Source organism: Lepidochelys kempii, chromosome 23 (genome assembly GCF_965140285.1).
Source record: "Lepidochelys kempii isolate rLepKem1 chromosome 23, rLepKem1.hap1, whole genome shotgun sequence".
NCBI classification, from domain to species: Eukaryota; Metazoa; Chordata; order Testudines; family Cheloniidae; genus Lepidochelys; species Lepidochelys kempii.
This window is the reverse complement of record NC_136402.1, coordinates 17,299,616-17,317,152: the sequence shown is the minus strand read 5'-3', so window position 1 is coordinate 17,317,152 and position 17,537 is coordinate 17,299,616. Positions and strand designations below refer to the sequence as shown.

The 17,537-nt window shown below is 56.3% G+C and overlaps 2 protein-coding genes across 6 annotated transcripts; both read right to left on the bottom strand.

Annotated features, from left to right (window-relative positions):
* Window positions 1–275: 275 nt before the first annotated feature.
* Window positions 276–7,439, bottom strand: LOC140901905 (RNA-binding protein 3). Of its 2 annotated transcripts, none has more exons than XM_073321348.1 (7): window positions 7,333–7,439; window positions 5,264–5,378; window positions 3,246–3,352; window positions 2,166–2,256; window positions 1,982–2,066; window positions 1,423–1,487; window positions 276–940 (listed from the first exon to the last, which is right to left on the bottom strand). In XM_073321348.1, exons 2-6 carry the CDS (start codon window positions 5,364–5,366, stop codon window positions 1,424–1,426), a joined length of 450 nt encoding a protein of 149 aa, XP_073177449.1. In that variant the 5' UTR covers window positions 5,367–5,378; window positions 7,333–7,439; the 3' UTR covers window positions 276–940; window position 1,423. The 2 variants fall into 2 exon arrangements, with proteins under 2 accessions (XP_073177449.1, XP_073177450.1); XM_073321349.2 differs by having other exon boundaries at window positions 840–1,288.
* A 3,498-nt stretch (window positions 7,440–10,937) lies between these two features.
* Window positions 10,938–17,319, bottom strand: LOC140901906 (RNA-binding protein 3). Of its 4 annotated transcripts, none has more exons than XR_012155983.1 (8): window positions 17,213–17,319; window positions 15,781–15,896; window positions 15,286–15,392; window positions 15,088–15,193; window positions 14,918–14,999; window positions 14,336–14,403; window positions 11,347–11,424; window positions 10,938–11,119 (listed from the first exon to the last, which is right to left on the bottom strand). XR_012155983.1 is itself a non-coding variant. In XM_073321350.2 (7 exons), the coding sequence occupies exons 2-6, from the start codon at window positions 15,881–15,883 to the stop codon at window positions 14,337–14,339; spliced, it is 465 nt and encodes a 154-aa protein (XP_073177451.1). In that variant the 5' UTR covers window positions 15,884–15,896; window positions 17,213–17,319; the 3' UTR covers window positions 13,250–13,932; window position 14,336. The 4 variants fall into 4 exon arrangements, 2 of the variants coding, with proteins under 2 accessions (XP_073177451.1, XP_073177452.1); XR_012155984.1 differs by having other exon boundaries at window positions 14,336–14,400; XM_073321350.2 differs by lacking the exons at window positions 10,938–11,119; window positions 11,347–11,424 and adding an exon at window positions 13,250–13,932.
* Window positions 17,320–17,537: the final 218 nt, after the last annotated feature.

Here is a 17,537-nt window from a genome sequence, read left to right as displayed (position 1 = left end):
CTTGGGGCAACTCTAAACCTCTGACTACCAGAAGCCAAGGGAGGCAGATGGGGGTGAATTACTCCATAATTGCCCTGATCTGTACGTTCCCTTAAGACAGGACACAGGGCTAGATGGCTGCTTTTATGGATGCCTTTTTCACAGCCGCCTCAATAGCTCAGTCATCCTGCGATCCAATTCCCGTCGTCCCACCCACTCCATCCCATCTTCTCCAACATCCACACACCCGTCCGACTTTGGCTGTCTTCGCTACAGGCAAAACGTCAAGAGCAGAGTTTTGTTTCGGACTGTCTTTAATAGGCTCCGTAAAGCCGAAGAACTGAATACAGGAATTCCTTCGCCACTTCAAAAAACACAGTATCAATGGAATTATGAGCGCTTCTTCCAGTAAAAAAAAGGGACGATATAAACAAACATTTTCGAGAACCTCTCGCGGAAAGCTTTTGCAAATCTAAGCTCGGGCTTGGTTACATCTCGCAGGAAAAATACCTTTTGCATACGAGTCGTGAGTCTCCCTTTGTTCTACCTGAGAGATTTACCTCTCCCCTTCCTACAGGCTAAAGGAAATTTACAAAAACTACAAAGGTGTTATAAAAAAAAAGTGAAAACCCCTCCACAGCTCACGCTCTACAGGTCAGTCAGGCCCCACCTCCCATTTTGGCCAATTAAAAAGCCGAATTGGAAACGAACAGATAAACAGATCCCCAAATGCTTAACTCCTGAAACCAGCCTGATCTTTGCTTTGCAGGGGATGGGGAGGTGGAAGGGAGGGGGACCCCTGGAACGGGTCTCTCCTCTCAGGGCTGCATGTGACCAGGCTACAAAAGGGAAAGTACAGGCGGATGTAACAGTAAGATTCAGCGAAGCTCCAAAAATCTTTATAAATACGGCCATTGGAAGGACGATCTCAGTTCGGGAAGGGCTGTTGTTCATTGCCGGGCTGAGGATAAGAAGCAGGTAGAATGGTAAAGGCACTGCCGCACACAGATATGCCGGCGGCATTTCGCACCCCTGCCTCCTTCCCTGGCATTTGGGGGGGGGGGCGCGGGGGAGAGGCGCATGCCTAGGAGGATGCTGTTCTTAAAAGGACCCTGGTAGCTAATGGCGCTCGAGAGAAGGCACTTATTTCCTCATTTGGGCATTGTCTGTAGTCCCCACTGATTTGGAGTAGGTCCTACGTGAAGGCGGGGAGTTAAATCCCCCTACAAACTTACAGTTTGGCGGGTGTTTTCCCCCAGTCGCGTTAAAAGGCAGCTCTGGGGTTTTATAAGACGGCCCAACAGCACCCCTTTAAGAGAGAAGTTGGATGGATTAAAAGTCCCTGGTGGGTTAGAGTCTCCACATGCATTTAGGCTAGACGGCAGGCGGGACGGACAGAGACTGGGCAGCCCAGCCAGGCCGGTTCCTTCGGCACAGACTTACCCTAGTTGTCATAGCTGTCTCTATAGGAGCCTCCAGAGTAGCGGTCCCCATAGCCTCCTTGATTCCTGTGGGGAGAGCAAGACGTGAAACCAGGACCCCAGCCAGGGGATCTCAGTTGCAGTGGGGAGGCTGCAAGGGATCTAGTTAGATCAGATGATGGAAGGCTGGGTTCTGGTTCCGGGAAGCCAGGCAGTAGAGTCACACCTGCTCTCCGCCCGCCTCTTGCTCTTCCAGCGTTGCTTCCGTGCCAATTCCACACAAGCAGGCAGCGCCAGGGTCACAGCCCCGCTGCCAGAGGTGGCCTGTGAAGGCCACAGGAAACTGGGGAGGGAGTCGGCTGGATTCTCTCCCCAACATGCCACACCACGAGCTGGCTGAAGGGCATGGGACAGCCCACGCCACATGGCAGAAGAGCAAACAGGGCTCCAATCTCAGCTGGTCACTAGTTACAAACAGACCATCTGGAATAACCCCCCCCCACCCCAGATCACCCTCTAGTTACTATCAAAAACCGATCACAGCAACCCCCTCCCCACCGCAGCCCCCCATGCCCGCTCACCTGCTGCCGTAGTAATCCCTGGACCCGCCGTAGCCTCCACTTCGGCTGTCATAACGGCCGCCGCCATAGCCTCTGTCCCCACCTCCTGCAGCGGAGAAAGAAGGAGGGGGCATTTGGCACTGGCTGCACCTGGCCATTGGTACCGATAGGCACGGTCGGGGGGAGGGGGACCGACGACACTCACCTCTTGAGAAGCCACCACGGCCTCTGCCCCCTGAAGAGCCACGGGATGATTTCCCAGCCTGGTCAACTCGGATCTGGCGCCCATCCACAGACTGGGAAGAGGAAAGGATGTGGTTAGAGGCAGCTTTGTATACCTGGCAGGGAAGGGGGGCTGTGACAGCGCTGGCGGTGGGGGAGAGCCCACGGCAATGAGTGCCCAACCCCCGAGGCATGTCCTTTTGGCCACGCGTCGAGACAATGACTGTAAGACGTCCTCACGCTTCAGGGCTGCAGCAGGCTGGCTGCTGAGTCAGGCCAGATGGATTTGTTGTGGCCCGCCCACCACCTGCTTTTCTCTGAAGCATGAGGGGGTCAATCACAGCTGGGGCCGGTACTCTGAGGGGGCAATCCCCCTCTCAGGGGCTTGGCAGCCGTGTCATGCTCAGAAAGGAATTTCCCACCTAGGGTGGACCAGCAGGGGCCCTGAGGGTTTTCACCTTCCTCTGCAGCACAGGTCACCTGCTGGGACAGTCAGAGAATCTCACCTTGCCAAATCCCTTCCCTTTGTGGCACCTTGGTTTCTCTGCCTCCCACGGGCTGAAGTGCTTTGGTCTAACTAAAGTCTCGGGCAGCTGGGAGCAACTTAATGGCTGGGGCTATACAGGAGATAAGCCTAGATCTTCTAAGCTGCAGGCAACCATGTCTGCTGCCTGGTGGGCTACTGACCCCCAGCCGCTTTGCTGTCCGCGACTGGCTACCTCCAGAGCCACGGTCCAGTGAGGGTGTCTGGGGGGCACAGAGTGGGCTTGGAAAAGCTTTTAACCCAGACACAGGGGTGGCCGGCTTGCCTAGTTCCCAGTCCCCTTTACTGCATTTGAGCTGCTGCCCATGGGATCCCCCACTTACAGGGCTGCCAGGAGTTTGTTTGGTACAAGAGCAGCTAGCTTTGGGGAGACGGGGCAGAGGCAGCCCCCAGTCACACAGTGACAGATGGCAGACCACGGGTGCTCTGGCACCGATGACTGATTTGGGGGGCGGGGGGTGGAGGGAAATGGACGACAGGAAGTGCGATCATCTCCCCCAAGGACTGGCTCCCACTCACCTCCCCATTCATAGCTCTCATGGCATCCTTGGCATCCTCTGGACGGCGATAGGTGATGAAGCCGAAGCCTCTGGATCTCTGAGTGTCCCGGTCCTTCACTACCACCACTGGAAGAACGAGGGACAGAGCGTCAGCACCCCCAGAGGGCCCCAGGACACACTCCATGCCCACCTCCCATCAGGCCATGGAGCCTCCTCACCCAGCCAGGCACCGCCTTGCTTGGAGCCACAGGACACCCCGCCAGAGATCCCAACATATGGACCCGGCTTTGCAGCATGGGTGCTGCCCCCAGGCTAGCTGCAGCGAAGACATGCCCTAGAGACCATGCTGACAGCACCCCCTGGCCACGCCCATTGGAAGGGCGGGCTTTAGGGCCCATCCACACAGAAATAGTCAGGAACAGTGGCTGGGTTTCACATTCACACCCTGCCTTGGTCTGAATTAATTCCGAGCCCTTATAAGCCACTGGTTTCTGTGCACACAGATGGGGGCCAGGGTCATAGTGGGGTGCCTGCACTTTCACCCCCCCCCCCCCCGTGAGATAATCCTCCTAACATAGTGTCTGGTCAAACCCACCTGCAAGGGCATCCTGGAGCCATCTCACTCATTTTGTAGTGCCAGGGATCCAAGATGCAGAGGGAGACAACCTGGGGAAGGAGTCCAGTGACTGGCAGCCAGGACTCCTGGGTTCTACGCTTGCCGGGGGTGTGTGTGTGTGTTTGGGTGTGCTCGCTCACTTTAAGAGGGGGATGAGACTCCTGCTCTGCACAGTGCTTTACGAGTCAGTGCGACACGCTGGAGACACCAGACTCCAGCCGGCAAGGGCAGAAACAGCCAAAGCAAGAACAGTGCTGGAGGGCACGGGGGTAAAATGGGACCCAGCTGGGGCCACCACTCCCACCCTGCATTGTCCCAAACTTAGACCAGTGCAGGAGAACTCCCGCTGCAGCCTGTGTGGGCAGGGGATGGACTACAGAGACGAGCAAGAGCTCTCTGCTGTTTGCTCCAACGCTTCCTCTCCTGCTTCATTCCCCTCTGCCCTGCCCCTTCAATTCAATGTCCCCTTTCGCTTTCCTTTAATTTATATTTCACTGATACCCTCCAAAAAAAAAATCATATTGTTTGCTATCTCTCTCCTGGCAGGTTCAACCCTTTGTCCCACCCTGCTCCTCTGGGCTAGGACTTTCTGCTCTCCTGCGCTGGACAGACACAGTGAGGACCTGTTCTTGGTTGGCCCTTAGACTCAATAGTAACTAACAGCTTAAAAATGTTTGCAGTGTAGCTGTAACCAGGTTGGTCCCAAGATATGAGAGTGACAAGGTAGGTGGGAAGTAATATCTGGCAGAGAGAGAGAGAGAAGCTTTCCAGCTACACCGGACAGCTGTGCCCAACAGAAGATATTACCTCGGCCACCTTGTGTCTCTCCCATCCTGGGACCACCATGACTAACACTACACTGCCAGCACCGGGATGCTACTGCTTGAAAGTGAGCTGGGGTTAAATCGTAGTGTAGTCTTTGTAATAATTAAATTGCTCTCGCTTGAGCTACTTTCAGACACAATCTTCGCCTGCCACAGGATTACCTGACTGGTCCGAGCCCAGGTTATGGTCGGAAGATGCAAAGCGGATTCCCACAAGTCTCTATTCTTGTTACCTAGGGCTGGTTGAATGAGCCCAAGCAAGCCCTGTTTTTGGCCCAAACCTGAAAACCTCCTATACTTTTCAGCCAAAATATCGATGCCTTCCCTGCAGGAAAAAGGCACTTTCCATGAAGAGATCCAGTTTCCTGTCTGGCCCCATTGTTAAAACAGAACCCCAGAAATATTTAAGCCACGCTAACTTCTCCTCTCCCAGCACTTCATTCACACACCTGCCTCCATTTATGCCAAAGCAGCTCCCATGCTAACAAGCAGGCTGCATGGTTTACCATGTCCGTGGCAAGGCCGAGTCAGATGTCACCAGGCTCCTAGCGAGGGGAGGGAGGTTTCCTGCGGTGGGGCTGGCAGACAGGTACTTACCCTCTGCAATGTCACCATATGGGGAGAAAAGCTGCTCCAGGTTCTGCTCATTGGTGTCGAAGCTGAGCCCTCCAATGAAGAGCTTGCCTTCGTCAGATGCCATGACTGAAGTCACCTGCAGGCAAAGCAAACATGTGGTCAATCAGGACAGGGCCTGGCAGGCGGGGAAAGGCCTGGGGCTGCAGCAACAGTTCTTTAGCAAAGAGGCTCTGAAATTTACTCGTGGCTTAGCAGAAAAATTGCAGTTTAATAGCCCCGGCGGCACATGTGGTGCCTGTGTCAGTTCAACAAAGTGGTATATTTAGCCCAGTATTCCTGCCCGGTACCCCCCACCAGTTGTCCCATCCAGGCAAGTACTCTTCCCACACCCCATCCTTGCTGCCCCACATTAGACCAGTTGTCCCACCCTGGCCAGTTGCCCTGCCGGAACACCCAGTGGTGGATCAGACTGGTGGTCCTGGTTTGCCTGGCATATCATCTCCAGTGGCAGGCACTATTCAAGCTCTTCAGAGAGCCAGAAACTCAGTGCAAGTGACATCATAAATGAAACGAGGGGGATTTTTTGTGTGTGTATGAGACTTCAGAGCTGCTACAGACCAAGTTATTCTGTGTTCCATTCCACCGTCTCCCTTCTCTATGCATCATACATGAGCAATTTGTGTTAATTTTTGAGGCCCTTTCATGGCCCATCCGCCCTCATTTGGTATCGACGCACATTTCCGCTTGGCCCATGGCACTAGCCTGCATCTCCCACTGTTACATTTTCAAAAAAGCCCTGTCATGCTGTCCTCCCCTCACACTTGGGAGTCCTCCCTGTAAACATCTACAGAGCTACCCCATTATCTATTGTCAAATCCCTCCTTTGCCACGATACCTACAAAAAAACCGACCCCCAACCCCCCAAAAGTCTGGCCGCTGGTGTGCTGAAACCACTGCCGATCAATACTGCCTCATTGTTTCCTTGTACTCCCCCATCTGCTTGTCTCCATCTGTTGTCGCTCCTCTAATACTTAGATGGTGAGATCCTTGAGGCAAGGATTATCTTTTTGTTCTACATTTGTACAGAGCCACACACACAAACCAGTGGAAAAAATACCACTACCAATAGAAATGTACAGACAAAATAGGTGCTGCTTGAGAAAGGACCGGAGTTAGATTTAAAGACTATCCGCTGTATATTTGCGCATGTGGGGGTTCAATTAAGGTTCAAACAGGTTAGCTCTAATGCCCCACAACTGTGAAAGCTTGAAAGAAAGAAAAAAACAAAACGCTGTAGGACACACAGATACCCGCCAAAACCAACTGAGTTCTACCAAGCTCAGGGGCTCGGCTGGCTGCTCCTCCCGCGGGGGGCCGGATGCAGCGAGATGGGAGATCACCCTCAGCTCAGACAGCGGCAGCCGCGCAACACCCCCCTCTCACGAGCCAGCTGCATTTTGGGGAGCAGGGGAACAGCCCCCAGGGCTCCCAAAGGGGGAGCTGGAAGCGATGCTGAGGGGGTCACCTGTAGCCCCCAGGACCCCTCCCTGAGGGATCAAGACTCCGCAATGCGGGGGGGGGGGGAGCTCCCTCCAGGCTTGGGGGAAGGGCGGCGCCCCCTCCGTTATGGTGGAGAAGGGGGGGCTCCTACCACGCTGGGGGGCCGGCGTTGCCCCACAATCCCTAGCGGGGGCGAGCGATTCCCCCCCCCCCCGACTCCCATTAAGATGGCAGCGAGCACGTGGGGCCCGGTCGCCGCACGTGGCGACCACCGTAGGCTTCCTCAGGGCCGCGCGCGCGCGCGCCCACCCAGGCGCATGCGCGGCGACGGCGGGCCTTCCACCGCCCACCCATCGCGCCTCGAGGCGAGGGGCCCCCGCAGGACCGCGCATGCGCGGCGCGACCTCGGCGCGCGCTGCGCAGCGCTTCTTCCCCCTCCCCCCGCCGCCGCCGCCACCACCAAGGTCCAGCCGAGGCGGCGGCGAGCGGCGCCATTTTGACCCCCCGTTCCCGCTCCCCTCTCCCCAGCCACGCCGCCCCCCTCCTCGGCCTCTCCCCGCTCCCGCGAGCAGGCGGGCGGCGGCGCTCACCGGGATGGGTCGGAGCGGAGCGGAGCGCGGCGGACCTGCTACTGCCTCGACGTCCGCGGGAGAAGCGAGAATGAGAGCGAGGCTACGCAGGCCACACCCCTTCCCGCCACCGAGCGCTGATTGGCGGCCGGAAGCGGAGGGGGGCGAAGCGCCCTCCCCCCTCAACGGTCACGTCCTATGAGCGCGCCGCCCATTGGTCAGCGAAACAGGGGCCACGCCCCGTCCCGGGGTGGGGTCTTGATTGGCTAGCGGGTCGCCCCCGCACAACGCAGGGACCGTTGATTGGCTGAGTAGGAAACAGTCAGGGAAACAATAAGTCCACGCCTCCTGACTGCCTAATTGGCTGGTACAGAGACAGACAGCGGCAGGGCCACGACCTCTCACCGCCTGAAGCCCTGACTGGCTTATGGAGAAGCCGCCTTACTGCCGGGAGCGCTGATTGGCTGAGATGGCCAGCGCTGGGAACAGGCTAAGACCACGCCCCTTACGTGACAGTAACGCTCATTGGCTGGCACAGATTGACAGACGGCACCAAGGCCTCGCCCCTCCCCCATCTAGAATCCTGATTGGTCGACGGTGAACGAGGCCGGGGCCAGAACCGAAGACAGGACTCCGGACTGGGTGGAGGGGGCGGGGCTAAAGCCACGCCCACTTCAAATCTCCCTGCCCATGGCATGGCCCCCAGGCCCTGAGAGCTGGGGGGGAGGGGGATAGGGGTGAGAGCTAGGGGGGGGTAGGGGTGCGATCCAGCCCCCATAACCATGGGCCCCAGGCCCTGAGAGCTGGGGGAGGGGTTAGGCGTGAGATTGATCCCCCCCATAACCATGGGCCCCAGGCCCTGAGGGGGGTGAGATCCAACCCCCCCATAACTATGGGCCCCAGGCCCTGAGAGCTGGGGGGGGAGGGGGATAGGGGTGAGAGCTAGGGGGGGGTAGGGGTGCGATCCAGCCCCCATAACCATGGGCCCCAGGCCCTGAGAGCTGGGGGGGGGTTAGGGGTGCGATCCAGCCTCCCCATAACTGTGGGCCCCAGGCCCTGAGAGCTGGGGGGGTAAGGGTGCAATCCAGCCCCCCATAACTGTGGGCCCCAGGCCCTGAGAGCTGGGGGGGGGGTTAGGCGTGAGATTGATCCCCCCCATAACCATGGGCCCCAGGCCCTGAGGGCAGAGGGGGGTGAGATCCAACCCCCCCATAACTATGGGCTCCAGGCTCTGAGAGCTGGGGGGGGCACAGAGGGGAGAACCAGCCCCCTCATACCCATAGGCCCTAGACCCTGAGAGCTATGTGTGAACAAGCCCCCCCATAGCTATAGGCACTGAGAGTCTGGGGTGGTGGGGGTTAGGGAGTGAGAAGCAGCCCCCTCTGCAACCATGGGCCTCAGGCCCTGAGAACTGGGTGTGTGAACCAGCCCCCCCATGGGTATAGACTCTATGCAGTGAGAGCAGGGGAGGAGAAATTAGGGGTGAGAACCAGCCCCCCAACAGTCTCAGGCCCCCACACTGGGACTGTGCTCAGAGTTGGGTAGGATGCCTGGCCTGCCTAAGCTTCCCTCTGGACTTTGTCCTGTAGGCAAAAGGCAAGAGCCACTGGGGAGGGCAGGTGCCAAGGGGGGGTGTTACATCCCCACCTGGGGGGCTGGCTTAAGGGGCTTGTTAACACCACTAGCAGGATTTGGATAGGCTGGCACATGGCCCTGATCCTCCTGGCCCCCAGCAGCAGGTACCACCTCTACCCACTGACTGGCTCCGATCACACCGGGGTGGGGGAGAAGCTGAGAGGCTCCGTCTCAGAGGGGTGGAGGGCACATGGCCTGCCCAGCAGGCAGAGCGTGACCCCTTGGGGGACTGCCTCACTGACCAGGTTCCTTCAGGGGCCTGTTTAACAGCCAGGGTGTAGCAGCCAGCCTAGGGAGCTGTGCCAGGCCCCCAGCTGGCAGCCCGGCCTCCAGGCTCTCCTTGGTGCGAGCTCCACCCCGAGTAAGCCAGCCAGACCGCCCCAAGGATAGACCCAGCTCAAAGGTGGCTCTGCCTCTCTCCTGTCCATGCCAAGAGGTTTGGGGCAGCCCCCATGCTGACTGAGGAGAGGCTGATGAGTTGGGGGCAAAGCTAGCTTGGTTTATGATCATGAAGGGGGGGGGGGGGAAGAGAGGAAGAAGGGTGTAGCCTACAGCTCTTGCTCTCAGGGCCCCTAAGCCAAGAGCTGGAGATGGGGCCGCTGGGGTGTGTGCACACACTCACAGATAGCAGTACAGGCCCAGCGACATGGGGGATGAAAGGGCTTTTCCCAACAGGGGTTGGAGGGAAGACCCCAAGCCTGACCCTCAGTCCCTTTGCTCTAGTGCATGGCTGGGCCTGCTCCCTTGCCAGAGATCACCCACTCATCACCCGCAGGCTCCAGCTGCCCCTTGATTTACAAACCAGGCCCAGTTTGGCCCATGCCTTCCGACATGCAGCAGCGCATTACAGGAGAGCCAGCCACTGTGTTATTGTAGGGTCTCTCCTCAGCCCTCACTCTGTAGAGGGGGTTTGGAAGCAGAGGGCTGGTGGAGTAGAGGGCAGCTCAGCAGGCTGCTTTGCTAGGGCCAGGTCTCACCCCATGGTGGGGGAGAGCATCACACGCCAGGCTAGTCCGAACAACTGGTGCAATGTCACAAACACACAAATGAGGAAGTAGGCTTAAGAGGAAGCCTGCCAGGAAGCTAACTCCTCCCCACAGCCAGCCCCACACCTTCTGGCAACAATAAACCCACCCCATTGACACACATGGGGCCTCTGGAGGAGCAGCCAGAGACTGTTTGATGGGCAAGACACTGGTGCCTTCCAGCCTGGAAATCTCAGCCAAAGGCTGCTGCTGAGGGCAGGCTGGCTGGGAAAACCCCCAGCAGCCACCCAGGAACTCAGATACTGGGGCAGGGAGTGGAGAGACATTGCTCCCTCAAGTCCTGGGCAGTAAGAGCCAGGTGGTTAGGCACTTCCCTGTCAGTGCCCACAGGCCTTGGGCTGCTCGCCCCCTTCCAGCCACAGCTCTCCCAGCCTTGTCACCGAAGCAGCAGTCATGGGAGCCCCTCCCATGCCCAGCAGTGTTGTGCTCAGAAGGAAGAGAGCAGAGGCAGAGCAGGTGCCTGCTGGCTCTGGAGAGAGAGCCCAGCTGAGGCTGGCCGGCCAGCCAGAAGTTGGAAGCCCACACTGGCTGTCATCCCCTAGAGGAGCTTATTTTCTGCGCCTCTGACAGGGGCTTGCTTCCTCCCCTGGGGAAAGCGGCTGCTTTAAGAGGAAGGAAGCTGCCAAGCTCCGAGCAGGCTAAATAAGGTACATTCCTGGGCATCTGCTCAGCCCACACTGTCCAGCAGCTTGGAGCTACTGAGAGAAAAGAAGGAACATGCAGCCCTGGGCTGCCAGCTGCCTTCCCTTTTCAGGCTGCGGCCGTCACCCCCTCCCTAGGCCTTACTCCACTGAGCAGTGTGGACAAGAGTGATCTGACACAGCTAACTCCCTGCATCAGCTCCTCTTCTGGGCTGGCACCAGACTGGCCCCCCCAACACAGGGATAGCAAAGCAAGTCCCCCCCTCCAATGTTCCTCAGCCCCCAAGAAGGCTCACCACAGACAATGGGTCCAGCAGCCTTTATTGTTACACTAAAAAGGACTCTGGCCAATGAAGGATTTGCTCATTTGTGCCCTTGCTGGCTAACAGGCTCAGCAGGGCCTGACTCTCCCCACAGCAGCCACTGGGCCCGTCCAGCTCAGGCATGCGGGTGCCCTTGTGGCAAACTCCTGTGTGTGCCGACCACCTGGAAGGAGAGATGGACACAGGTTTATGCTTCAGAAGGGTCCAGGCAGGTGATTTTCTTTCCAGGATCAGGGCTAAGCTGCTAACTTTGTCCACCCCACTTCCAGCTAGTCACTTGACGCCCTCCTCCATCCGCTCCCATCCCAGCCCAATGGTATATGGGACCACCCCTGTTTCGTAGCCATGGTGGAGTTATGCCATTTGCCATGATGTGGCCAGGATCCGTACCTGGGGTCAAACTGTCTGTTTGAATTTCCGATTCCCTTCCTTTCAGGGTAGTGCAGCTGGTGCCCTGTCCTCTTGCACCTGCCAAAGCAAAGCAGTGTTACTAGCCCGTCTCAACTCACCCAGCACATTACAAGCCATTCACTGAACCCGGCGGTCTGAGCAGGCTACTCCAGGACTGGCCAATGCCACCCATTGGCCAGCCCTGGAAAGTCAGTCACTATGGAGGCTCCCCCCGTCCCCACGTTTTGAGAATCCTACCCAAAAGGTGTCTATTTGTCACCAGCGCATAGCAATTTAACCTGGCAGGTCCAGAGGCACCAGCGTCCCCTCCACCCGCCCGCTGCACTGGGAACAGCCCCTCCCAGCAGACGAGTCCAAGGGCTGCACAAGGCATGGATTAAAATCTTGGACCAAACGGCAGTGATTGCGAGGGGGAGGCTGGGTGTTCGGTACAGTCCAGACTGCCTCCCCCCACTCCCACAGCAGTAGGGGTTAGGCACAGCTCAGACAGGCCCCCAAAAAGAGTCAAGTCAAAAAAAAAAACAAAAAACCAGCGTTAGCCCTAGGGAACGAGCTGTGGAGGAGAGAAGATGCGGACACGAGCAAAAGAGTTACCTCGAATTACAGGACTATATCCACAAATGAACTAGGCAAGAGAGCAGCTTTCGTCTCACACGGATCGCACTGAAGGAGAGTCACAACACACTTCGGGGTCTCGAAGGACACTGGTTTCCATACGCTAGCAGAGAATGCTCACAGCGGGTAAGATCAGGACAAAGCTAGCTACAACAGGCCCACCTACCCCTCTGACACCAGCTGGCTGTCTCTGACCCTAGCTCTGGGCTAACTGGGCTGCCAGGTCCAAAGAGCAGCGCCTCTGACTGCTCGGCCAACAGATGGAAGTGTTAAAAGGAGAACAGAGGGACAAGACACCCCCCGAAGGGAGGTGGGGAGGGAGGCAGCATGCTAACAGGATGATTTGACACCATCCTGCTGCTGTGGGCTGGGAAGACACCTCCCAGGTTCATCATCAACTATGGACAAGGCTGCTGGATTTAATCTCGGCCACGCACTCCAGGTTAGCTTCCCTTGCACCCTGGGAAGGGCGAGCAAATACACCCTCCCAGCCAGTGTCACAACAACAGAGCGAGGGGCATCCATACCCCCGGCATATGTGCCAGCTCCAGGAGATTCAGTGGTTGAAGTTACGGTTTCTTTTCCAGCTTCTTTTGCCACTGCTACCAAGAACGGAGGGCACTAATGAAAGATGTGATGTGCCGGCTGAAGCTGAAGCAACTTCAGTTAGGGATTCGTGCTGTTTAGGAACTGAGCAGCCTAGACAATCCAAGATCCTCCGGCATCACTGGACAGCCAGCTGCATCGTTTTGGTTTCTAAGGAAACCAAAGACTTTCCTAAAAATCACCTAGACCACCAAATCCAATTGCTAGCGCTTCCAGCTTAGGCTCAAGCACTTTCGCTTTGTGGCTCATGCGGCAGCACAGACCGCAACGTTTGGATTGCAAGACGCTGCAGGGAGCACCCAAGGAGTCATGGAAACCGGAGCTGGTATTAAGGCTAAGTTTGGAGCCAGATTGGAGAATGCTTGCCGGTTTAGTTGGGAATTTGTCCTTGATGCAGCCGCAAAGCTTCAGAAGGAGAATTAGACTGCAAACCCCTTTCGGTATTTTAAGCTGCTCAACAAGGCAGACAGAGGGGATAACGGGCTTTAATGTTTGTGCTACACTGACAGGAGATCAGGGCCAAGCTGCCTTCTGGTTCCACATACAGTGACATTTAGGTCAGTGTACATGGGATCAGAAAGTCTCCTCTACCCTAACCTCACTCCCATCTCTGTCTGTCTTGTGCAGTGCAATGAAATGTCAAAATGTCGAGAGCAAAGAGTTCGTTTCAGAACGGTCTTTTAATAGGCTTCGTAAAGCCAGAGAACTGAATACAGGAATTCCTTCACCACTTCAAATACAATACCAATGGAATTATGCGCATTTCTTCCAGTAAAAAAAGGACAATATAAACAAACATTTTCAAGAACCTCTCATGGAAAGTTTTTGCAAGTCTTAGTTCTGGGGGCTGTTACATTGTACAGTGAAAATACCTTTTATCTGATGATCGAACTTACGAGTCACTTGTGTCCCTTTAGATATACCAAAGGCTGCCGCGCATTTCACCCCTCCCTTGCTATACACTAAAGGAACAGAACTCCAAGGTATCATTGCACTTGTCTTAGAAAATCCAGCTTGCGGGAACAATGTGTTAAAGTGAGTTCAGGGCCCCGTCTTGGCAATTTAAAAGAAACCTTGGGTTGTTGACAAATCAAAAAGGAGAAAAATAAACCAGATTTCAAAAATGCTTTAAAAAACACTCAAAAATAAACAGAGCTTTCTTGAGGAAAGTCTCAATGGGCCATCTTGTAGCAGAAGCTGTCAGGCTGCGTGTGACAAGACTACAAAAGGGAAGATACAGGTAGATAACTAAACAATAAGATTCAGCGAAGCTCCAAAACTCTTTATAAATACGGCCATTGGAAGGACGATCTTGAGTCAGGAAGGGTTTTTACTCGTTGCGAGCTGAGGACAAGAAGTAGGTACAATCGTAAAGGCACTGTAGCATACGGACATGTTTGTAGCATTTCACCAACTCCTAGACTTTTTTGGGCTCAGCGAGGCTAGGAATCTCCAGGACTCCCCCTCCCCCAGTTAGCTAGTCACTTGGACGCTCGATGGCGGTCATTGGCATTAAATGGAATTCTAAGCCTCCACATGCATTTAATGTTAGCTATCGACCAGGGTCACGGAACCAAGGCCTGGCAGTAAGTCTCAGACAGGCTTGTTAAAGGCGGATAAAGAGTCGTCCCAGATAATACGCCTCAAGTATGGCCACTGCTCAGCACAAGATGGTGCGTTGCAAAGGTTTTAAGTATACCTGCTAAGCAAGAGAAGTGCTGTATTTCATTCTCTGAGCTTCACCTACCTTAGTTGTCATAGTTGTCTCTGTAAGAGCCTCCAGAGGAGTAGCGGTCGTTATATCCTCCCTGACTTCTGAAAGCAAAGCACAACTGTTTTACACTGACTCCAGACACCCTCGATTCTAAGGGCAATGGGAACTCTGATCTAATCTGACCCAAATAAAACAGGCCAGCCAAGATTAGTTTAAGCAGGAACCTAAGTTTATTTAAAAAAAAGCCAATTTTGAGTTCAAATGTAGCAGTGATGGAGAATGCCCCACAGCCCTCACTCAGTCCCAGTAGATAACATCCCTCTCACTTACAAACCATGTGCCTTATTTCTAAAATTTGTCTAGCTTCAACTTCCAGTGCTTGGATCATGTTAGACCTCTTCAATTGAGCACAGCTCGCCTAATATCAAAGTGTTGGTCCCTATGTAGGTACTTACAGACTTCAATCAAGTCACCCCTTAACATTCTCTGTTAAGCTACACAGAGCTCCTGGAGTCTTACTAAACGAGTTTCTAATCATTCTGGTGCCTCTGCCTGGGTCCTCCCCTCTCCAACTGGTCACCAGCAGGGTGCCAGCCACCTCTCTGCATGAGTTACCTGCCGCCGTAGTCCCGGGACCCACCATAGCCTCCACTTCGGTTGTCATAGCGGCCACCACCATAGCTTCTGTCTCCGCCTCCTGCGGCACAAAGGACAAAGATGTGAGTGCTCTTCCTTCCAAGGGCCAGCTGGCTTTCAGCTCAGATCAACATGGCTGCTAGACTCACCTCTGGAGTAGCCGCGGCCTCGTCCTCTGCCTCCGAATGAGCCACCTCTGGATCCACGGGAAGATTTCCCAGCATGATCAACTCTGATCTGACGCCCATCCACGGACTGCAGAGGAACAAGACATTTAAGAAATGGGGAGCTAGGCGCACAGGGGGAGCGGATTAGGCACCAGCCCCCATCAATGCGGAAAGACTCACCTCTCCATTCATAGCCCTCATGGCATCTGACGCATGTTCCGGGTTGGCAAAGGTGATGAAGCCAAAGCCTCTGGACCTCTGCGTGTCTTTGTCTTTAATTACAACCACTGGAAGGAGAAGAAATAAAGGGTGAGGACCAAAAAAATATTTAAGCCTATGCAATTGGAATTGGCCTGGGTCTACAGATCATCCTTACTTAGTAAGGATGTCAGGTAACCATGCTGGTCATCGAGATACCCCAGCACCTGACCACACTGCTGTATCTGAACCCGTCATGTGGTATCACCAGACAGCCTCTTACACCAAGACCTGTACAACTCTTAACTAGGCAGCTGGTATTAAGGCTTAGAACAAAACAGCTTTTTTGGAGCAGGGGTCTAAGCACCCACTGCAATGAGGTCCTGGGTACATGACACCCCCCCCCCAGTGCGCCAGCAAAACCAATTCTCCTCACAGCTGTAGGAACCAGGTGCATAGGCATAACCGGATCCTGACCTTCAGAGATGGGTCCAAAAGAGCCGAAATGCTGCTCCAGGCCTTGTTCATCGGTCTCAAAATTCAGACCCCCAACAAAGAGTTTTCCTTCTTCAGAAGACATGGTGAGGAAGAGTCTGGGGAAGGAGATGCAAGGTGGTTAGACGGAACAGAGGACAGCTGCACCAGGGCTTCTCCCTACCCAGCCTGGGGACAGTCCCCACATAGAAGGGGGGAGAGGAGAAAAGTAGACACTGCAGCAGGGGAGGCACTCTCTCCAGTATCAGACTCAGCCCTTCCTGCCTTGGTGAGATGCCCTAGAGCTCTCTTCGCCCCCCCCCTTTCCCGCCATTTCCTCCCAGGGGCAGGAAGTAATTAAAACTCCTTGAGAGCAATTGAACACCATTGCTCTAGGAAGAGCCCCTTCTCCCTGGGGGCCTTATAGATCCTGAAATCCTCAGCATGTTCCTCAAAGCCCTATCACTATCTGCTCCCACCCTACAGGAAGAAGGGATTCGAGGATTGAGTGGACCATTATAGGGAGCAGCACCAACAGTTAAAGCCCAACAACACACCCTTAAAGCTCCCCATTGCTTCTAGCTCTCTGGTGGAGGGAATGTAACCACCAGCTCCTGGATGGATCTGCCAACCTCCACAGTACAGCTGGTAATCTAGCGAGAGCTATACTCACAGGGTGACCCCACAGCCTCCCACCCCAGGCTTCGGGCAGGGTACGCTTCTCAGATGACCCACTACTTAAGCGGTCAATCCCCGACAAGGGTTGTTCTCAGGCCCTCTCCTCCAGATCCAGCCCTCATCCAAGCAACCCCAGGGACCCACCCCCCATGAAACAGCCCCCCCGCCCAACCCAACGGAGTATCTTCCGGGACTCCGCCCCCATCCCCCGCACGTGCCCTTCGCCCACACCCCGATGAAGGCCGCAAGGCCCTAGCTTCCCCTTCCCCCACGGAGGCAAACGCGCCCCTCCCCCCACGGGCCGCCATCTTGTGCCCCGCGCAGAAGAGATGGCGGCGGCGGTCACGTGGCCGCAAGCGCGAGGCCAGCGCCACACGGCGCGCCGACCACTCCAGCGCTCCGGAACTCCTCCGCTCCGTCCCCCCCCCGGCGCGGGAACGGCCCCCGAGAAGACGACGCCGCAAGGGCCTCCCGCGCATGCGCGCCCACCGTGTCCCACCCCCCCCATGGAACCCCCCCCCGGCCGGTTGAGACTTCCCCCGCGCATGCGCGCAACTAAGGCCTTTCGCGCCCCCCCCTCACAAAAACCGAAGAGAGCCCCCAGGCCACCAGCGTTTTACTCGAGCCCCGCATGCGCGTTTTAGGGTCGCCACTGCGACCTCAACAACTCCCCGACAGGCAGGCAACAAGCCGCCGCCATTTCCAGCGCCGAGCGGGGAAAGGCCCCCTGAGCGGCACGCGGCCTGCCCCCACTCACCAAACAGACCTGTCCCGGGCTGGAGCTGCTGAGAAGGTGGCCGAGGTGCCGCCCGGCCGAGCCTTATATAGCGGCCCCGCCCACCAGCCTCAGGCCACGTGACGCGCAGCCGGCGCTTCCATTGGACCGGCGCCGAAGCGCGCGCGCGAGGGAAGGGCGCAGGAAGGGAGGAGCCAGCCGAACGGCGCCCATCCGGGACCTTGGCCGGCGGCCTACATCCGGGTCCTGCCCAACCGCCATCGCGCCCCACCTCTTCCCGCCAAGCCGAGCTCAGGGGAAAACCCGGGACCTGCGCATGGCTCGGCTCGGCTCGGCCCCCGCCACT